Here is a 23,498-nt window from a genome sequence, read left to right as displayed (position 1 = left end):
GGCTTGTGTGCATTCAAACCTTGGGTTGCCTATCCCAGCATAACCCAATCTGTGTGTCCGCCCTGTCTTTTCCTGTCTGTGGTCTGGCCACTGTTGTGTAGGATACAGTTTAGAGAGAGATTGTGGTTTCCCCAGCGTCTGGCCGTAGAGTGGAATATGGTGCACCGCCAGTTCAAGAAGGACCTTGAGGTTTTGTTGTATTTTTATTTCTTGTTCTCTAATAGTGACCTCACTGCACATGGTTGTGCTTCTCCTTTACAAATAAATTGGCGCTGCGCAACTTATGTAAACCCAGCAGGCGCAACTCAAATATTCAGTTCAACATGGAATTTGTTAGAAAGCTCATCAGTCTCGGTGGCCTGGCCCTTCCTTCATGTATGGCTTTCTCCACGCAGCAATAATTTAATGTGTCGCTGATTTAGTTTCCCATATCCAGCTACAAGCTGTGAATTATTTTTAAAGGCACCAGAGCAGATGCCCTTCTCACACTGTCACAAGAAAACCAATATTTCCCAGCACACTTCCCAGCTAGCCTGCAAACTAACCAAATTGACCCAGTCTAGAAATTTTACATTAAAAACAGAGGCTTTCGTTGCATTCTTCAAGGCTCTTCTGTGCATGCCTAACACCATTGTTTTAAGAGATTACAAGTTGGAGCATATATATTTACACTCTGTGAATGCTTACAAGACCTGAAAAATGTCCAAGATGGATTCAACCAATGTTGACCACCTTTGGAAAATACTAGTTGCCTGGCTATCCTGCTATCCCAATAGGATTTAGTATTTTTGTGTATGAAGCATCAATTCTCCAATAGGGCTGGTAGACCTTGTAGCTTACCACAGCTTCAGAATTGAACCAAGGATTGCACCAGATGAAAGGGAAGTGTCCTTTTCCAGGTTGAACAACACGCCGTCATCCAAACCACTTCATGTGAGCCTAGGCCCTAGGGTGTAGAGCACAAACCTTTTAGCCCTTGTACACACGGTCGGACATTCTTGCAACAAAATCCATCTGATTTTATTTTTTTTCGACGGATTTTGTCCAAAACTTGTGTTGCATACACACGGTCGGACAAAGTTGTCGGAAAATCCGATCGTTCGGAACGTGATGACGTTCGTTATGACGTTAGTTCGTTATGACGTTAGTTCGTTATGACGTTAGTTCGTTATGACGTTAGTTCGTTATGACGTTAGTTCGTTATGACGGAACTACGTTCGGGCTAGTAGCCAATAGCTTTGGTCTCGTACTTTGATCTGAGCATGCGTGGCACTTTGATCAGAATTCTCTACAATCGGACAAAGTCCAACTGGATCATGTTGTTGGAAAATTTTTATATCCAGCTCTCAAACTTTGTTGGTCGGACATTCTGACGGAAAAAGTCAGATGGAGCCCACACACGGTCGGATTATCTGACAACACGGTCCGATCGGACATTTTCCGACCGTGTGTACAAGGCTTTAGAGGTGTGCCGTCACACAGCCTGGGACCATATCACCACCACACCAAATGGCACTCACGTGTCATCATTCAGTTAAGAAGTGCCACCCACCGCTGGTGCCAGAAAACTGAAGAATTTTAAGGTTTAAAAAAAATAATAATAATTTCGTGAATAAGAAGGGCCCTTAAAAACCTGCTTTAAAACCTGCTTAAGGCGCCTTTCAAACAAGATGTAGGATCAGGTCTGGTTTTCAGCTGGATCCTCCATTCACTTGTATCCATTTTACACCCAGCTACCTCTGGGTGCGATCTGGCAGAAAAATGTAAGGGGATCATTTTTTTTTATTTTTATTTTCTCCCCGCTTCACTCAGCAGGGGATCCATTCGGATCTGGCCTGTGTGAAAGGGGGAAGACTGCCATTTGTCTATTCAGAATGGACCCTGGCTGAAAATGTATCTTTCAACCAAAATACCATTCTATAGGGCTATCACTTCCTTCTTCTGATTGGTCAGCGCTGGCACGGAGCATTTCTCTGATCTGTCCTGGAAGCCCTGCAGAAAGAGCATTGAATTCTGTACCTCTGCATTGGCTGTGTGGGCACTGACAGTTCATAACTCAGGGTGGCAAGTACAGTCGGCACTGGGGGTGGGGGGGGGGTGGTGAGAAGGCTATAGGGTCTTCTTCTTATTCATTTTCATTCTGAAAGCAGAGTCAAGTTATATCCCTAGGCAGCAGGGCCAGTTTTTTTTGTTTTTTTTCTGGTAGTCTATAATATTTCTAGTGCTCCTCTGCCTGTAGCTGGGTGCACATGCTGGAATGTCGCAGCGGAGTTCCTCCAATATAAGGAGACTGCAGGAGAATTGGCTGGCCACCACCCACCTATAGCTGTAATTTAGTTTCCCTTTGCAGTTGCCCTTTAAATGGCAGCACACGTTTTGCTTTGTCTCTAGCTGCTTCAGCAGTGGTATTGTTTTCTCTCATTGTGAACGTTTCCAGGTATGGGAAGGAATTGCTGTAAACGTTTGTTGCATCTCCTTATTGTATTTCAGTATGACGCAAGCTTGGATGGGATAGGATCCGCTCTGCTCACCCCATGGGGGGATTTTTTTTTTTTTTCCAGCAGCCGGCACAGCAGAATCCTGGCTAAGGAAATTTGAACGCTCATTTTCCTAATGAAATAGGCCATGAAATAGATCTGCGTGGCGTTTATGCCAACCTTAGCAAATCAATTAGAGGCTGCGCCAAGCTGCGGCGGCCCCTCCCTCTGAGTGTCCTACACCTGTCAAAGCTTTATTACTTCTCATTACTGGGTGAGAGCCACTTAGCAATGCAGAACGCGGGGGCAATAAACTGGAGCGGGTACTGATAAATCACATTTCTGCCAGTGGTAACGGCGCAAAGGTAACACCCAACTGACCCGGAGGGGAGGAATTTCAGTACTACATTCAGTCCTCTACACTGAGCCTCATCCGGGACCTTCACAATAGTTTGTCATGTTGGGAGCGTTTTAATGGGTTTTGTTTTAATTTGTTACATTTTGTGTTTTATGGGTCTACAGAAAATCAACGTAATCTCCTTCTAAGCTCTGGTAATTACAAGGATTCAGAAGAACATTAAACTGCAATTTTCAGTTGGATTTTATCTTATCCAGCTTAATTTTAACTACCGCTGTGCTGAGCCTGCTTGGCGCATGGGCGCAATAAAGGGAGCTGTGATTGTACATTTCTTTTCACCTTTTCTAAATCGGCACTGAGTTTCAGCACTAGATATGTCAAAAGATATATCACTGTACTAAAAGATCTATTAATATCACCTTACAGAACAATAGTAACTTACTGGCCCGTGGAGCAACGCTGTAGTTGTAAACCCTTAGGCCTCTTTCACACGGATGATCCATTCAGGTCCTCCTGTTAGTTTTTTTAGGCGGACCTGAATGGACGCTCCATAGACCTCTATGAAGCAACAGATGTCATCGGTGACATGTCCGCTGACATCCGACCCGACCTGCTCCGATCCGAAAAAGTGTGACTGAGGAAAAACCAATTTTTCCATCCGTCATCGGATCGAGTGACGACAGACTGTATGGTCCGTCCTCATCCGATTCCCCCATAGGGGAGAGCGGCGATCTGACAGGTCGGTCCCTGCACAGTGTGTAGACAGACCTTTCATCTGTCTGCTCAGCGGGGATCGACTGAGCGATCCCCCGCTGAGCAGAGCGGGCTCCGTACACGAACACGTTCGTTTGACTTGTCCTGCGGTTTGTGACTGCAAAGTTGCATGACAAGTCTTACCCCATGATTTCCAATAAGGTACTGTTCATATTTGTGCGACTTCAAAGTTGCACTACTTTGTTTAGACTTTAACGTGACTTGAGGTCCATAGACCTCAGAATTACACAGGCATTGGTTCAAGTGGCGTCAAAATCATGCGACTTTCAGGTCGCACAAGTGAGAAAGGGGCCTTATAACCAGTGAAGTGACTGGCTTTAGGTGATGCACAGGGATGAAAAAAATCATCCTGTAAGTTGTACCAGTTTTATTTGCAGCCTTCTCTACCATCTCTACATTTTGTTTTTGAAGCAGTAGTAAACGGCAGCATTAAAAAATAAAAAACATGCAAGGCAATGGCACATCGTACTCGGGCACAATGTACTAGCGCATTATGAAATACTTACCTTTAGAACAAAGCCCTCCAGTGGTGGTGACAGAGCTACCACCGTCAAGCACAGAAAAAAAAGTGTACGGCTCAGGAGGGCCGCTGTACTAACTATGCAACGCAAGTACAGAAATCTCCCCTGCTACTTGTACTGTGTTCTGACACTCATTGGCTGAGAGTGCTGAACGGGAGCCAGTCAGGAGACAATTTGGTTGGCTAATTTTGCACCGACTGATGCCACTCAACGTTCGGCCCGTGTGTACTAAGCTTTAGAGATCGCACTTGGCAGAGTTGCCTGGATGCGTTATTGTGACTTCACGTGTTTTTCTAAATGTGTGCATGAAAAAAAACATTTTAAGCTAAATGTGTAAACTGTTTAATGAGCCTTTTTTGTTCTGTGTAGTTGGATTGAGTGCCGGAGAAAGGCTTCTATTGTCTGGTGTACTACCCCACCCACGTACACATTATAAATTGATGTGCATTGAGTGGCATTTATATTTTATTATTATTTTGCTTTTTATGGGAGTTGGGTGTGGCTGGAATGGCGGTGGGGGGGGGGGGGTGTGAACAGAATCCCCCCCCCCATTTTAAAATATACAGAGACGTTAGAGTGACTTGTATTTTATTTTATGTTATACTTACCTGCCCAATGCAGTGGATTTGCACAGAGCAGCTCAGATACTCCTCTTCTCGGGTCCCTCTTCTGTGCTCCTGGCCCCTCCCTCCTGTTGAGTGCCCCCCACAGCAAGCAGCTTGCTATGGGGGAACCCTACCAAGTCGCAGCTCCCTGTGTCCAATCAGACGGGGTTGCGGCCCGGCCCCACCTTGCCCCCTCTCTGATTGACTGACTGACTTTGACAGCAGCAGGAGCCTATGGCGCCAATCGGGAGGGAGAGTCTCGAAAGGCTGAGACACTCATGGACAGAGAGGAGGCTCTGTAAGTATGAGTGAGGCTGCTGCATACAGAAGGCTTTTTATCTTCATGCATAGGATGCATGAAGATATGCATGAAGATAAAAAACAAAAAAAAAAAACACCTGACTTTTACAACCCCTACAATATATAAAGCTATACACATTCACACTGCCTTTTACACAATTCAGCTTTTTACTAGCCGTGTTGCCTATTTGCTGTTTTTGGATTGGAGGCAGTTTTAAAGCTGTTTTTTTTTTTTTCTATCCTTAATTTGGTAAGTAGCGACATTCATGCAAACCTTCGGTGGTGATGGCACGCTGCAGTTTGCTGTATGTGTACATTTTTTATTTTCCAGAATTTTAAGTGTTTAAATCATCTAGTCCCTGTTAATAACAAAACTGTATCCCTAAAATGTTGCCACATGGGCTGGAAAGCTCAGTCGAGGGCCTAGATAAAACGGTCCAGGGATCCCTATTGCAGCTTCTGAAGGGGACAGCTTGCTGATATCAGACATGCCTTCTGCTTTGGCCAGTGAATATTATTTGGCTTCTTAGGCAGGAACCCAGATCTGCAGCCCTGGCGACGCTAACACGTCTTGACATTTCTGTTTTCAGAGGTCCCCGATTACCTGGGCGCTCGGTGACAGCTTTGCATTGTCACAGTACACTGCGACCTCCATCCTGAAACATTCCCTCCATCATCAGAATGGCGCAGGTGCTAATGAATTTTCATTGCTGGTTTAGTTTTGTGATGGGCCTTCAGATGTTCCGTCTGGAAATTATACAGAGAAATTTTATATGGTATTAAAATTCATTCATTATGTTCTGAGGCTTTCTGGATGTTAAATTGAGCAGAGAATCTGAGATGACTGTTAAAGTCTGAAGTCGGCAGGATGATCTCACCGTTTTTTCCTGCACTAGGACTTCATCAAATGTACGGACACCCAGAGACCTTCTTACCTCACTTGAAAGACTTTCCTTCATTACCTTTTGTCTGCTGTCAGTGGAGCAGTCCTTTTAGGCCTCATGCACACGAGACGCAGATGAAACCTCTGTTAAAAAAAAGCTGAAACGCGCGTTTAGAAACGCGCGTTTTGCCGCGTTTGCATGCCGCGTTTAGACGCGTTTGCGTTTAAACGCGTTTATAAAGATAACATCATGTAGACCCTCCCCAAGCTCTCAAAGCATTTTTTTAACTATTTCTGCTATTTTGATCAGAGTGAGCAGCAGCAGCATAGAGAGCAGTTGTACACTTGCATTTGCCGTGTCACTTGCCACGGCACCTGCCACAAGTTGTGGATTGTCCACTTGCCACGTCACTTGCCACAAGTTGGGGATTGTCCACTTGCCACATCACCTGCCACGTCACCTGCCACAAATTGTGGATTGTCCACTTGCCATGTCACTTGCCACATCACCTGCCACGTCACTTGCCACAAGATGTGGATTGTCCACTTGCCACGTGACTTGCCACATCACCTGCCACGTCACTTGCCACATCACCTGCCACAAGTTGTGGATTGTCTACTTGCCGCGTCACTTGCCACTTCACCTGCCACGTCACTTGCCACGTCACCTGCCACAAGTTGTGGATTGTTCACTTGCCACGTCACCTGCAACGTCACCTGCCACAAGTTGTGGATTGTCCACTTGCCACGTCACTTGCCACAAGCTGTGGATTGTCCACTTGCCACATCACTTGCCACGTCACCTGCCACGTCACTTTCCACGTCACCTGCCACAAGTTTTGGATTGTCCACTTGCCACATCAGCTGCCACGTCACTTGCCACATCACCTGCCACGTCACCTGCCACAAGTTGTGGATTGTCCACTTGCCACGTCACTTGCCACGTCACTTGCCACATCACCTGCCACGTCACTTGCCACGAGATGTGGATTGTCCACTTGCCATGTCACCTGCCACGTCACCTGCCACGTCACTTGCCACGTCACCTGCCATGCCATCTGCCACAAGTTGTGGATTGTCCACTTACCACATCACCAGCCACATCACCTGCCACAAGTTGTGGATTGTCCACTTGCCACACCACTTTCCACGTCACCTGCCACGTCACCTGCCACAAGATGTGGATTGTCCACTTGCCACGTCACCAGCCACATCACCTGTCACAAGTTGTGGATTGTCCACTTGCCACGTCCCTTGCCACGTCCCTTGCCACGTCCCCTGCCACGTCACCTGCCACAAGTGGATTGTCCACTTGCCACATCACCTGCCACAAGTGGATTGTCCACTTGCCACGTCACTTGCCACGTCACCTGCCACAAGTGGATTGTCCACTTGCCACGTCACCTGACACAAGTTGTGGATTGTCCACTTGCCACGTCACTTGCCACGTCCCCTGCCACAAGTGGATTGTCCACTTGCCACGTCACTTGCCACGTCACCTGCCACAAGTTATGGATTGTCCACTTGCCACGTCACATGCCAGTCACCTGCCACAAGTTGTTGATTTTCCACTTGCCACGTCACCTGCCAAGTCACTTGCCGCGTCACCTGCCAGGTCACTTGCCACGTCACCTGCCACAAGTTGTGGATTGTCCACTTTCCACGTCACTTGCCACTTCACCTGCCACGTCACTTGCCACAAGTTGTGGATTGTCCACTTGCCACATCACTTGCCACCTGCCATGTCACTTGCCACAAGTTGTGGATTGTCCACTTGCCACGTCACTTGCCACAAGTTGTGGATTGTCCACTTGCAATTGCAATTGTTTAAAATATTTTTCTTTTGCAATCATTTTTGAGATTTTTAATGTAAAAAAAAAGGTCACCTTTAAAAACGCATATAAACGCAAACGCGGGTGCCGCGTTTAGCCGCGTTTAGCCGCGTTTTGCGTCTGAAACGCAGAAATTTTTGTTTCTGAACGCATTTTTTTGCTTCTGGAAAAACGAGATTAAACGCAACTGCATATAAACGGAAAAAAACGAGACTGTGTGCATGGACACATAGGATAACATTGAATGAGTTCAGGTGCAGTTGAAAAAACTGTCCAACTGCATCTGAACGCGCGTTTAACTGCATCTCGTGTGCATGAGGCCTTAAGGATAAGTTCACCTTTTTTTTTCTTAATGCACATTTTGGCAGGTAAAAAAAAGCGCATTTTATTCTCTTTTTTTCGTTTACGCGGAGCCTGGAATTGATTGCACTTGCGATCAGCAGATCACGAATGCCATGCAGGACTCCTGGAGACTTGTCGGTATATCTGTCTGCTTGTACGATTTAAACACTTAAAATGCTGAAAAATGTACACCTACAGCAAACCGCAGCATGCCATCACCGCCGAAGGTTTGCATGCGACATCATGAATGCCGCTACTTATCAAATTAACAAAAAATGTATTAAAAAAAAAATAATAAAAAAAAAAAAAGACCAGCTTTAAACAACCTCCAATCCAAATGACAAATGGGCAACATGGCTAGTAAAAAGCTGAATTCGTATAGCTTTATACTGAAGGGGTTGTAAAGTCAGAAGGGTTTTTTTTCTTTTCTAAAAAGCCTTTTGTTTTGAGAGGCTCCCAAGCTTGCCATCCCACCTGCATGGCTGCATCATTCATTCAGAGTTCTGTGAATGGGAAACTACGTGTACAGGCAGCCTTTGCAGCTGTCGGCTTGTAGTTGATGATGAACTACCATGGAGGGGGGGGGGCTCTGACGTGTGGGGGTACTTGTCACCTTTTTGTTTTTTGTATATGATTCTACCTTCTCAAACAATATGATTTCCATCCCTTTCATGCTCTTTTGGCATTATTGCAGTCTTCTTCCAATCACTTCTTGGTTCCTATCCACGCTCCTTGTTCTGCCGGTAACCTCAGATCTCATCATATGAGCCGCCATACAGGATCTGCTAAACAGATCTGTTGGCGTGGACTATGCTGGTTTGAGGAAGGATGAGCTTCTCATTATTCACCTGACCATATATCAGGCCTGGCCGGTTATATACAGCTATGTGCAGTGAGCTGGCTCATTGCCTCTAATTGGCTGTCGTCTTCCTTCGCTATTTCTCTGCTTTATATCAAGCTCAGTGAAATATAATTCAATGAAGCGCCATCCGTGGATTGAGCGGTATGTCCTTGGGTACAAATGATTTTTATTTCATTTTTCTTCTGCTATGAATGGGCCTGTTGACATGATTATTTATAGGTTTACATTTAGACCCCTTTCACACCGAGGCAGTTTTCAGGCGTTTTAACACTAGAAATAGTGCCTGTAAAGCGCCTCCCGTTCATTTCCTTGGGACTTTTCATACTGGGGCGGTGCACTTGCGGAATGTTTGGAAAAGTCCTGCAAGCAGCATCTTTGGGGAGGTTTGGGAGCGCTGTATTTAGCGCCCTGTCCATTGAAATGAATAGGCAGCTCTTCCAAAGCGCCTAAAAGCGATTCGGAAGTGCCGCAACACGGGCTCTTAACTCATTCTTTGGGGTTAAAAGCCCCCCCGCTAGTGGCTGAAAAGAGCTGCTTAAACAGCGCTGAAGAACTGCTAACACGAGCGGCACTTGAGCAATAATGTGGCCGCGGCCCCAGTGTAAAAGGGGTCTTTTTATAATGTCTTTCTGATTTGTGTATTGGCAACCTGGCAGGTATTATTTATTTTTTATTTTTTTCCCCCTTTTGTTTTTAACTCCTCCTTCATTCTGACTCTTGCATGGCACCAGATTTATTTTTAGCGCAGTAAAGACTGGCGGTTTTCGCTGGGAGCGTCCGTTGATGGCTGGTGCAATTTTTGCTTTTCAGGTTCCTACGTATCTGCTGTGGGTCTTGGGCTCCGGCCAGGACGCTAAGTCAATGAGACCAGTGCAGGCCTGTAATGCAGACTTCAGTGGTGCCAGATTGTGGCCGGTGATGCCTGGAATGATTGTGAATATCGGGACATGTTTGGTTGCTTTTCCTTACTCTGCCAGTGGCCTGAATGTAATCCATCATACAATGTATAGTGATGGTGAGCCTGTGCCAGTCTGATCCATCCCTGAGCCACAACGGTTCTCGTTCTGCCTTTCCTCTGGAATGTTTGGCGCCCACAAGCTGCCGGATTAATTTCGCAGCATTTACTGAAGTCTGAGAGACTACAAAGAGAGCTTTTATGGACTGAGAATGGCGTCTCCGTGGTTCTTGGGTGTCCCCCGATCACTGTGTGGATCACCAAGTAATGGGACATCTTACAACACCAACAATAAAAAGATCCCAAAAGGAGGACTCGTCATCGTGATGATCGCTCAAAAAGCTCTGCCAACACTGTCCATTCTCCTAAGGTTGGCACTTTGGTTTAAAAAAGTGTCTGGCCCCTTTCACACCTGTGTGTGTTAGAATCATGCCTGCGATTCCAGAATTCCAGCAAAACGTGTGACATGATTTGCGGTGCCATTATTAAGGCGTCGCTAAACCCAGGACCCTGCATTCACTATATCTGGTCTCCCACAGTACACAGAAGATGGAAATGCAATTATTTTAGTAAATATAAACCGCTAATTACCTTTTCGCGTTAGCAGTATATAGCAGTCTTGTGGCTTCTATCAGTGTCTGGTTAAAGCTTGTTGGAGCTGGAGTTTTTTTTTTTTTTTTTTTTCTCTCCCCCCTGATTGTCCTATGAGGCTGCAGGACTCGTGACCCTCTCTTTGGACAGCGCTGATTGGCCTTGTGCTGATCGCATGCACTCTCCAAAAATAAAAAAAAACCTCTCTAGCAATACACACCAAACTGAGCATGTGCAGCATGTCTCCAAGGCTCTGTTCTATCAGGAGATGTTTAGGTGACGGGGAGGATCATAGAAGACCGGATTAAACAGCCTTTTTACAGAATGTGAAGGCTTAACCTCTTAGGTTCCATCATGAGTATAACAAGCATGCTTTAGCCCAGGTTCACACTGAGATGCGGGAATGAAGCTGAACTCGCATTATTTCACTCCTGCATGCCAGTCCCGATTTTGGGAGCAATTTCATAGACATCTGTGCAGGTTTCTGCATGTATGTCAATGTAAATCGCAGCCCAAAATCGCAAAAAGTAGTACAGAAACGACTTTTTGAAATCAGTGTGGCGCCGCAAATACAGTGTCGCATCCATTCGGACGATGCAATTTGACATGTCAAATGTACCAGTGTGAACCAGGGCTTACTGCAGGGGTAGGCAACCATTGGCCCTCCAGCTGTGGTAAAACTACAAGTCCCACGAGACATAGCAAGACCCTGACAATCATAGGCATGGCTCCTAGAGGCAGAGGCATGATGGGATTTGTAGTTTCACCACACCTGGAGTGCCGAGTTTGCCTACCCCTGCCTGCATATACAGATTGATCTTTACGGTTTTGGGTTTAGTAACACTTTAATAGCACCCCAAGCAGCACGCCGTTTGCCGTGATTGTCGTGCGACAAAACACGCTAAACGCTCCTGGCTCAGTGCCAAAATTTGGTACGTGAGCGTCTTTGGTGCATTTTTTTTTTAGTGGAATGGCGCTACTCAAACAATGCACCACAAAATTGTGCAAAAAAAGTGTTGCTTAGTGTAGCTCAGATGTGACATGGGCCTAAAACCTTTCTCCAGGCCAATATATAACTAGATATAAAATGACATATATGGAAGCTATTTAACCTGCCAAAGGATCTGTATTTCTGTCCATCCAGTCCTGACATTTTAGAAAGTTCTCCCACATGCCAGGACAGATCAGGGCATTTCTGATTGGTCAAAGGTGTCATATGACTAATTTAATTTAGAATTAATTTTGATCTGTCCTGGAAGATGACCACTGCTTTCATATACCTGGACCCCCTGCATCAGCTCCATGGACAGTGAAAGCGATTTCATCCACCGAGTTAAGGGGAGAGGTGGGGGCAGTTTATGGTTTTGCTTCTCCCTTTTTTTTATTTATTTTTTTTTTTTTTTTGTGAAATGGTGATCTTTCACTTTAAGATCAAAATTGAGTACAGGTTGTATGAGAAGGTCATTTGATGGTATTTATATTGTAGAGCCCGTCCACACCAGGTGCGCCAAGCTGCATTCATTATCGCTGATCAACGCAAGGACACGTAGAAAACGGAAACTCTAATATTCACCCTGTTTGTGCCATATCATTGCACAGCATAAAAATTCAGCATGTTAACTAAAGCCGTGTACAATGTGTTACGGCATGTCGGCACATTGCAATGTGCTGCGCCACATAATAAAAAGAAGTGTTAAAGGAGAAGTGCACATATATTTTTTGCCCCTTTCTCTGTGATCGAATTTAAGCCGGCCATACATTTATACAAATTTTCTTTTTTCAATTTTTCTTTTAAATTTACTAAAACCATATAATAGGACGTCAAACCTAAACGCTTTCAATCTGTATACAATGAGGCAGGCCCTTGCTCCTAAAGGAAATTAAATAAGGAATTTGTATAGTGTATGGCCAGCCTGTAAAGTATAACTAAAGGTAAAACTTTTCCTTTTTGCATAGAGTGGAGAGAGATTAGACCCACCCCCCCCCCCCCCCCCCCCCCCCCTCTGTACCCCCATTAGGGAAATTCACCCTCTCCATTTGTCCTGTATACCATTTTATCATTGAAAGTAAAGAAAATCCCCCAAATTTTGGGTTACACTTGGAAAAGTAATAGAGAAGTCTTCCAATGGGGACACTAGTTTTGGTGACTTGGGGGTCCCCAAGGAATTCCCTTACGTTGCAGGGATTTCCTCTAACTTCCGGTTTGGCCATGGGAAGGGTGGTGAAGGGAATGGGACACGGGTTATAACTATATCTTGTTGATGGTGATCTTGAAATGTGCGCTGAATGGAATTTGCTGGTGTGCCGTGAGAATATTGAAAAATATAAAAAATTGCTAGCGGTTTGAAACCTTGAACATATTGAAAAATTTAAAAGGTAAATCAATGTCGCAAAAGAGTTTATATATATATATATATATATATATATATATATATATATATATATATATATATATATATATATATATATATATATATATATATATAATTAAAAATAATACATTTACATACATACAGTCTCTGTCATTCGTTTGTTCCTTTTTGTAACACAAGACTTGTGCGAGATCTTGGGAGAACACAATCGCTCTAACTTATACATTATAAAAATAGAGACTGCACCATTCCAACTTTGATGCTTGGGCTGCTTTTGCCGCAGATTTGCCCACAATTTCACAGCGCTGAGGTGTGAATCACAAAACGTGTGACCCGCATTCGAGATGTCATTCATTTGACTGACCCCCTCCAAACGCGGTGAGGGTCTGCCGCGATTGCAGCACGATTTATCGTGCGACAATCACAGCAACCCGCGTCGTGGGAGACGTGTTGCCCAAAAGTAGCTCCTGAACTATTTTTGTGCGATATGCGTCCCACCGAGGTTGCAGCACTTTTTTTTTTTTTTTTTGCACGACAGTCGTGGCAGACCCTCACCCCGATTTGAGGGGTCATTCAAATGAATGGCATATCCAATGCGAGTCCTGCGTTTTTGTCAATCACACCTCAGCGCTGGCAAATCCGCGATTCAAAATGCTGCTGTGTGAATGCAGCCTTATAAATGAACAAACTTTTTATTGTTTAGCGATTCTTCATCACAAAAATTGTTTAAAATTTTCATGGCACACTTGAAAAGATTTGAGTTTTATTTTTTTATTTTTTTTTGGTGTGCCGCAAGACTAAGTTTGAGAAACACTGCCTTAATCTATAAAAAAAAAAAAAAAAATAAAAAAAAAAAAAGGTTTGCCTATAGTTCTATTGTGACCTTACACTCCCTGCCCACCGGTACATGCTTTCTGGATCCGGCGACTCTTTCTAGTGATTGTCTGTATCCAGGCTGATCATTACAGCCCCGTAAACTTCTATGTGTCTTGTCTTAAAGAAAAACTGTATTCGCCTTGGATCCAGAGATCCAGCTTCCTGGAGCTGCCCACTGGGCAAGGGTGGCGTAATTCTTGTGCATGCGCTCACTGTGTAGGGTGGACAGGCAGGTTAGCAACTTTAATACAGAAGAGACAAAGCATGTCTTTTCTTATTTTTATTTTTTATTATTTTTATACAAGCACAGTATTCACACAATATAGAATGGGATCTGCTGTAGAGGAATTCCATCCTTGTGATTTTAGAATGCTTAGATGACCGCCTCCCATTCAGAATGGAGCATAACACCTTTCCTCTAATACAATTTGAATTGTACAATTTTTGTAGCCTGTTGCAGTCCCATAAAGTTATAAGAACTGGAGGCTTGCTGGCAAATGTTATGAAGAATGTGCGGAGTGTTGTGTGTTTTTTGGGTATTTCCATGAGACTTCTCCCCGGGCTCAGCGGAGAACGCCCGGACTGTGTGAGCCGGGGATTAAGTATGTTATGATGTGGATGGCGTTGAACCTCACATGTGACCCGGCTTACAAAGCATGTGCTCTGAATGCCAACATATACTGGCACCGCCGCTATGTAGGTCATGAGGGAAAGATTTCTACTCGGAGTGAATTAAAACTGCAAATCCCAATCTTGCCCCTCATTTTTCAGCTTGAAAGCCACAACTAAAATACGTGATTGTGGGACAGAACTTCTGATTTGTAAAGTAAAACAATAAAAACCTGATGATGATGAATGTTAACTTCCCAGTTTCTCCACCTTTTATACTTATTTGGATCTTTCAGTTTGTATTGCTGTGTGGCCTCTTTTTGGTGAGATTTGTATACCTTCATATCCTTTACATAGTACCCCCATAACAGGAAGGAGGGGGCAACTTTCCTGATGATTGGACAGCAGTAGTGGTCCTGTTCAGTCTTTTTTTTTTTTTTTTTTTTTTGTTTTTTTTTTTTTTTTGTTTTAGAGCTGCACGATTCTGGCCAAAATCACGATTTTTTTGCTTAGAATAAAAATATCACGATTCTCGCGTCGTAAAATCTTTCACATTATATAAATAAATTGGGCTAACTTTACTGGTTAGTTTTTTTTCTTTTTTCCCAAAAAATTGCATTTAAACGACTGCTACGTAAATACAGTGTGACGGACCTAAAATATTGCATTAACTTTATGTAGAGCAACAAGTCTAATCTTCAGATCCCAGAGAGTTCTTTGCCATGAGGTGTCATATTGAACTTCCAGTATGAAAGAGTGAGAGCGATAACTCCAAATTTAACACACCTGCTCCCCATTCACACCTGAGACCTTGTAACGCTAACAATTCACATCACGCTGGGGAGGGGAATGCCTAATTGGGCCCAATTTGGACATTTTCACTTAGGGGTGTACTCACTTTTGTTGCCAGCGGTTTAGACATTAATGGCTGTGTGAGTTATTTTGAGGGGACAGCAAATTTACACTGTTAAACAAGCTGTACATTCACTACTTTACATTGTAGACAAGTGTCATGTCTTCAGTGTTGTCACATGAGAAGATAGAATAAAATATATTATTTATATAAAAAAAATTTTTAACAAAAGAAATATATAAAGTAATTTTCTAGCATAAGGTACTGATTTTAACTGGCAAGCAACAAATGTCAGAAAAAGGCTTAGTCTTTAAGTGGTTAAACTGACCTCGTTTATAGACCAAAGTTTATCTCTTTGATCTAATGCTGGCCATACACTACAAAAATTTGTCCGAAATTTGTCTATTTAGACAGATTGTTCGTTTTTCAGGCCAGTTAATAGGCACAAGATCGATAATCGGGACGTTTTTTGAGCCGAAAAAACGAATGACAAGTTTAGAAATTTTCTGCCAAATGAATGATAAATTGAAAGGTTAATGTATTTTCCGTCTGAACTGTTTGTACTAGGTATATGTAAAAAAATAAATAGTGGCACTATCGTTTGCTCTCACAGCCGAATGTTCGTTTTTCGAAAATTGGTTTGGCCAATTTATTTATTTATTTTTTGTATAGTATATAGCCAGCATTAGGCTACTTTCACACTGAAGGGCTTTTTAGAGCTAAAAATAGCGACTGTAAAGCGCCACTCCTGTCACTCTATTGCTTTCACACTGGGGCGGCGCGTTTGCGGGATGTTAAAAAAAATAAAAGTCCTGCAAGCAGCATCTTGGAGGGTCGGTTTAGGAGCACAAGGTGAATACACCTTGCCCATTAAAATCAACCACTTTTTTTTTTAACCCCTTTGGGGGGGGGGGGGCTCAAACGTGGACTGCTAGCGGTGGCAAGGCGGTGCTTAAACAGCGGTAAAATACAGTTAAAATTGGCGGCACTTTACCACTACCACCCCCACTGCCTCAGTGGGAAAGTGCCCTAAGAGAACCAAAAGATACATGATTTCTTTTTATCTCAGGACACTGTTGTAATAAACTTGACAGGCTGCCTATTTTATTTTTTGCCAGCTGTGAGCAGAGAACGGCTCTGCACTGAATCATGGAAATGCTAGATTAGGATTGTGAGGAGATCGCAATTTTTTTTTAATGATTAATCGTGCAGCTCTAGTAATTATGCACAGCTGCACCAGTTTTAGTAAATCCCGACTTCTGTCTGCGCCACGTACCGGTCCTCTCACCCTAGCCGAGGGTGTGCATACGTAAACAGCTGTGGTGTCCTTCATTCTCATTGCTTTGTACAGGCTTCCCGACTGCACTGTCCACAACCACCTGCCACAACCATTCCAACTGCAGGAATGGGCTGCCTTGCAGATCAAGTCAATGAGGCCTTGCAGAAATTAACCCTTTTAATTCAGAGTTTAAATCTGATGGCACAAAAACTTTAATTTCAATGTATGTTCAATAGTCAAAGATTTTCAGCTTGTGGGCCTCAAATGTTTTTGCATACACAGATATTATCTCGGTAAACTAGCTGTGACATCACTGTGCTGTACATAGCCGGTGCAGGAGGGACTCAACGGGCTCCACCCACTACAGGATGTCAGGAAAAAAACTACAGGAGAGGGCAGGTACAAGACCAGTCACCCTGCACAAGAGAGCAACAGTGATTGGTCTGTAATTTAGGGTCCCTGCACAGAACTTCAAGGAAGAATACACGTCTCTTGTATTTAATCCTCTTGGTTTATGCTGGAGTTAAGCTTTAGGCATCTTTTCTGACAAATGTAAGGGGGGTCCTTGTGCCCTCCATGGCAGCTTTTTTGCATAAGCCTATATGTTATCCCTTTTTTTTTTTTGTGCTTGGGTTAAAGGGACGTGTACTAATATGCAGATGGGGGAATTTTCTATGTAGGCAAATAATGTTTGTAGACCTCTTACTAACTTTGCCTGTTTTTTTTTTTTTTTCTCTTACCAGGCTCTCGCCGCCAATGCTGCAACAGGATTCGCCATGACTGAGCCTCAGGTGGCAATGTTCTGTGGGAAATTAAACATGCACGTCAATGTTCAAACCAGCAAATGGGAATCAGATCCCTCTGGGACCAAAAGTTGTATCCAGAAAGAGGACGAGATTCTGGAGTACTGCCAAGAGGTGAGTGCCTTGATAGATGGGAACCCCTATATCCACCCTGTACAGCATATAGTTATCTGGTGGCGTACCAGGCAGCAGAAACGCAAAGGTGCCAAAAGGACGCATCACGTGAGCTGTGCAATGTTATCCATGGGATTCCAGACGGGGTTTACCGCACAAGCGTGTATAGGCATCAAAACGCCCTGGAGCCCGAGGCCTGAAATCTCTTTAGTAGGCAGGGACTTTGATGTCCTCCCTACATGAAGAAAAAGAGAAAATGTATGTTTATATATTTTTAAAGCTGAACTCCAGCGAATCAAATGCATATATGGGGGTTGTTTTACCTGCCTAAGGATTTGTATATTTCCACCCAGTTCTGGAGATCAGAGGACACTTCTCGTTGATTGTGCATATTAGTCCCTTTGTGCTGTTTGTGTGTGTTTTCGGGTTTTAAAAGTACACTTAGACCCCGTCACACTTGTGTGACTTGGGACTGCAAAGTCGCATGACAAGTCATACACCATGATTTCCAAAGAGTACCATTCATATCTGTGCAACTTCAATTCGCACCAGCTTCAAAGTAGTCCCTGCACTACTTTGGTCCGACTTTGATGCGAGTTGAGGCCCATAGATCTCAAGCTTACACATTCCCTAAAACTGCGTTAAAATCAGGACCGTGAAATCGTGCAACTTTCAACAGGGGCCTTAAACTTCAAAGTGAATCTGTTCCAAGAATGAGTGCTTAGACATCCAGCATTTCACTAGTTGAAGCATTATGATGTCTCCAAATTCAATGTTAAAATATTATAAATTCTGTGTGAGAAGTATGGACTGTTTGGTTGTAGAGCAACAGTCAAAGCTCATGAAGATTTCTGCTGCACAGCTGGTGATACAAGATGGTAAAATGCCTGATTTTTCCACAGATACTTTCTCGACCATACAGCATGCATGTTAAATGTATATTTGTAAACCCCCTAATCATTTTTTCAGTATATTTGACATGTATCGCTGTATATGATTTTCTTAAAGGCCAAGTCCATATTTTGCAAAAAGTAATCAATACGGCACCATTTTAATGGTCAATGTGCATTTTTTTATATTAAAACGTACAGAGCATTGCACCAGTGATTAGTGCATCCTGGGGGCAACGCACAAACGCTCTATCAGTGTTTATCCCTGTCCTTGGGTCCTTGCAGAGGTACTGACCTGGGCGTGTGAAGGTATTGTTGGCAGGGCTGTGCATAATCTTTCTACCCCAGTGTCAGATGGGACATGTAGTAATTCAGTGAGGTCAATCCCTGTGAATGGATGACATGGCTGTACGAGTGGAGCAACACACAGCTAAGCTGAATTCAAGCTAATACAAGCTTCTACCAGAGTGGGCACACCGAAATTCAGGTGGCGGTACCAAGGGATTATTTAAGTGAAATGTGGACTAAAACCTGGACTTGGCCTTTATTTTTTGGAAATGAGTTGCAATGTTTCTTGCCTGGACATTTTGCCGGTAACAAAAATTCCTGTTGCAGACAACACGAAGCCAGTGCCTTGCAGTTAGCAGCGGCATTGTCAGTCTACCCTCCATGAACCTTTAGTTGGCCATTAGGTTGTTAATCAGGTCTGCATTAGATGTGCCCAGGCCTGATGGGCAAGCAAACAAGTACACGAGGGAGCTGGCTAATTGCGAGAAGTGCTGTTTTTGGCATGATCTCCTGGTAAGGAACGTTTACAAGAAGATTACAAATAATCATTTGCTTTCAATTTTCTCTATAACACTTAATACTGCTGCAAGCAAGAAACGAGTGAAATATTCTCTTTCTTTCTTGTGATTTTTGGCTCTCATCTCCCATTTCATCTCTCCGGAATTCTGTGTCCCCAATTCTCAGGAATGTCCTTTCATGATGCAAACCTAAAATTCAGGATGCACTTGGCCAAAAACTGAAACCGAAATGCACAGTTTAAAAAAATAATAAATGTATTTTTTATATATATGTGTGTGTATTGTATTCAACTTTTTCATTCATATCATAAATTTAAATGACTAAGAATTTATTTTCGGCCTTTAACAGCACCTTTTCGGCTGATAGGCTGCTTTCACACTGAGCAGTTTTTGAAGCGCTTTTGCGTTAAGCACAAGAAAAGCTCAATAAGAATGCATCCCTTATAAATCCTTTGTATGTCTTCACGCTGGTCCTGCTTGCCGCATTTTTGGTAGGATTAAAAAAAAAAACGCATTTCCCCACTGAAATGCATTTGCAAACATGTCAAAAATGCACCCGTGTTGCCATTTTGATGCGGTTTTTGAGTCCTATGACCAATGAAAACGTACCATAAAAATGACAAAATTGAGGCAAAATCGCGCATATTTTGCGGGGGCCGTTATTGGTACTTTTTGCCGGGGGGAGGGAAAAAACACTATTTTTGGCTGATATATCGATGTCTAGCTTAGACCAGTAGGCTATTGTGTTTTGTGGCTGTAGTTATTTACTGCCTGCTTTTCTTTCCCGTGCAGGTGTACCCCGAATTTAAGATCACAAACGTGGTGGAAGCCAGCCAGCCAGTCAGCATTGATAACTGGTGCAAGAAGGACAAGAAGAATTGCAAAGGCCACAGCCACATCGTAGTGCCCTACAAGTGTCTAGGTGTGTATTTGCTCTCCCATCACCCCTACAAAACTTTGCACACACCTGCAAACCCAACTCTCCACACAATCAAGACGTGACCTGTGAATTCATCCGACAGTACCTCTTGGCATGACCTTTTTCCATCCTTAGGACTAGCAGTTGCATTAGGAAGCAGCCACAGTTGTCTGCCATGTGGCAGCTCTGCAGATGACCTGACAACCCATCACAATTTAACCTCCTCTTCTTCTTTTTTTTTTTTTTTTTTTTTTTTTTTTCCCCCAATTGCCTTGTTTTTGCATTGGCAATGCACCAGAAACGACGATCCAGAGCACCTGGTGTGAATGTTTCCCTTGCTTTTTAGAGCATTTAGAGGGATTTAAAGAAACTGGGGCTGAGGAGGTTGAAGTTGAATCTCCCCATCCTATAATGAAATATTAAACCCAGAAATTAGATGACCAGTTTCTGCCTGCAGTTAGTTGGCACCATCCTTCTGGTCCCATGCATTGCAGTCCTTTGTGCTAAGCCATTGCTCTTCAAGCCTTGTGTTGGGCCGGCTCCGTGGCCTCGTGAAATTCCATGTTTAAATCACATGGCCATATTGCAGTCGCATCAGGATTTATGCAGGCAGTTTGTACGCACGAATGATCGGTGCACCAAGGTCAGAGCTGTTGGTTAGCAGAAGTCATGTCCATTAATGATTTATTGAGTGCCAACAGTCACGGTTTTCTGACTATGACTGCAAACGGAGGAAGCCGTTAATTTTGAATTAATTTCTATGCATGTGGCCGTCTTCACTGTATTGAGCAAAGATTTATACACGCTCTTCAAGAAAACTGCGTCTTAACAGAAATGATATAGTTGTGTAACCCTGCTACCCCCTGCTGTTCTTATTGTGGGAACATTTTTAATTCAATTTAATATGAGAATTTTTGAAACACAAAAAAAGCAATACGTTTTGTATCCTCCTTGTAAGTTTGATAGAAAAATGTATATATTTTGTAAATTAGATCAAACTCCCTAGTTCTCAAAAAAATTGATAAAACGTTGGGACATTATAAACTGTTATAGAGCAATCTGAGAAAAGTAGAAAAATGTATTTTATTATAGTTACATATTAAAAATTCACCACTGGATCTAACCAACTAACCAGAGGTTATATCCAAGAATACAATCACAAATAATATAATAATTAGAATAATTATATAAATAGAATTGTACTGTATATAAAACAAATATAAATTGCCATATAATTTATATTGAATATAATTATTTGAAACTTTTTAGACCTCCTGAGCATTTTTTTTTATTTTTCTACTATGAAAATTGTTCTGTATAAAAATAGAACAGATATCAAGGGCCATTCTGCTGGCTCCTTAAGCTGAACAAAGTTTTGGCCCTAATAGGCTTCTGTGTGATAAATGTATTGTGCAACTACCGAAAGAAAAAAAAAAAAATATATATATATATATATATATATATATATAATGTATGCATATATTTCTTTCCTGCAGCCACAGACAGTGTTAATAGGGGAATCCCTCCCAGCAGGGGGACGCAGAGAAACTGTCCAGCAGGGAGAACACAGCGATTGGTAGTAGCAACACCAGCTGCTTGCAATAATAGCATGTAAAATCTGGCGGGCTGGTTTTACCATAGTTGATCAATCAACTTGGGTACATTCGGCCTGCCAATGCATGGTTCGGTCCTGCTGAACTGGCCGAGATTTGAACAGTCTATGGATGGCTTTAGCAATCATTTTGAGCACTCCCCGATTATTCAATGGTCATGCACTATGGGGAGTGCAGATTCTATTTGGACTTTGTGTAGTGTGATCTAAATCCCATGTTTTTCTTTTTATTTGCAGTGGGTGACTTTGTAAGCGATGTACTTCTGGTTCCTGAGAAGTGTAAGTTCTTCCACAAGGAGCAGATGGACCTATGCGAGAAGGAACAGTACTGGCAGAGCGTGGCTCGCAAGGTAACCAACTGAGTAGATTATTTAGGGGTAAGGAGGATCCTTAGAAAAACAAATCTGATTACTCACAAAGCTTTAAGCGGTAGATGGTAAAGGTGTTCTGGACTGTTCAGATTTGCAAATGAAGCTGTAAATTTGAATTCAGAAGTATTGCAGGTGTACTATATGATTTACTCTGTTGGAAGAGTTTTATATACCATCATTGACTTTCAAACAAAAGAGGAACATCAGTCTCTATTATTTACGACCTGCCATATTTGAATGTCTCACATGTGCACAGATATGCTAAAGGTCTTTGCCTTTTCTTTTGGATCCGGCAGAGACCTGTGGCACCTCTGCACACATGGGGGTGAGGGGGCTTACATGCACGCACGATACCAGTGATGATTTAGATAGTCGTGCCAGTGTTTAGAAATATATTCAGTGACTTTACATTAATGCATAGTTAGTCCAGGGATTACATATTTTAAATAAGATAGCTGTTTTATAATGGTTTGATGTTCTAACCGCTCTTTACAGCACTGTGTTCTTCTTTGATTGCTGATGTTCTAACCTTGGCTCCCCCCAGGCCTGTGTGACTGAGGTCATGATCCTCCATAGTTACGGGATGCTGCTTCCATGTGGCGCAGGCCAGTTCCGTGGCACAGAGTATGTCTGCTGTCCCCATGCCAAGAAACTGGCAGAGCCTCTGTCTAAAGAGGAGGAGGAGGATGATGAGGAGGAAGAGGAAGATGAGGATGACTATGAAGCATACAAGAGGTTAGTTTTATTTTAATAGGAGTGTCTTGTAATTTGGTTTCCTTTTTTTTATTTTTATTTTTTATTCTGGTGTGCTATGCTGTTTTCTAGTCGTGGATGTCAATATGACTTTTTCCATGTTTTGTGCCTCATACTGCAGCAATCCTCTATTTTACATTTTTGTTCTCTTTTCCTAGTGAATTCCCCACTGAAGCTGATGTGGAAGACTTCACAGCCGCAGTGGAGGATGAAGAGGAAGAGGTGGAGAATGAAGATGATGCTGTAGAAGATCGTGATTATTATTATGACAATTACAAGGATGAGGACGAGTATAACGATGAGACACCCACAGAGGTCATCAATGGGCGGACAATTTCTGATAAAGATATCATTACTGATGTGAAAGGTAAGGTGCAGACTGGTGGTTGAACAAGTTGGCTCTCATTATTGACCAGGAAAAGTTTGTGGATATCGTGTTGTCTTCCCAACGTTTTGGGACTTTGTGAAAGGCCTTTAAAAGGGCAGACGGAACAAAAGGACTGGCACTCAGAGGTGCAGGTCCTTGGGTACAGATTTAAATCTGAGGCCAGCAGCCAGTGGCAGCAGTACCTCAGATGATCTCACACTACAGATATACAGCTAAGAGGCTATATAGAACAACAGTGCTTAGGCACAGGAAGTGTACTGCTATTTTGGAGAAATTCCACACATTGTTCAGGCTACTGTGTAGACCCAATTAGCATTTCCCTATGAGACAGAAACTTCAGTTTAAGTTCACGC

General features: G+C 43.1%; 1 protein-coding gene across 7 annotated transcripts in view; it reads left to right on the top strand.

Moving 5' to 3' along the window:
- Positions 1–23,498, top strand: part of APLP2 (amyloid beta precursor like protein 2) — a 105,575-nt gene that overhangs the window by 46,839 nt on the left and 35,238 nt on the right. For all 7 annotated transcript variants that reach the window (XM_077457884.1, XM_077457883.1, XM_077457882.1 and 4 more), the window contains exons 2-6: positions 17,233–17,406; positions 19,895–20,024; positions 21,871–21,983; positions 22,549–22,739; positions 22,916–23,124. In XM_077457884.1, coding sequence (XP_077314010.1) covers positions 17,233–17,406; positions 19,895–20,024; positions 21,871–21,983; positions 22,549–22,739; positions 22,916–23,124 — 817 coding nt within the window. The remainder of the gene's footprint in view (positions 1–17,232; positions 17,407–19,894; positions 20,025–21,870; positions 21,984–22,548; positions 22,740–22,915; positions 23,125–23,498) is intronic.

Source organism: Lithobates pipiens, unplaced genomic scaffold (genome assembly GCF_037356315.1).
Source record: "Lithobates pipiens isolate NorthernLeopardFrog02 unplaced genomic scaffold, aLitPip1_a1.2 Scaffold_27, whole genome shotgun sequence".
Lineage (NCBI taxonomy): Eukaryota > Metazoa > Chordata > Amphibia > Anura > Ranidae > Lithobates > Lithobates pipiens.
This window is presented reverse-complemented; position numbering and strand designations above follow the sequence as displayed.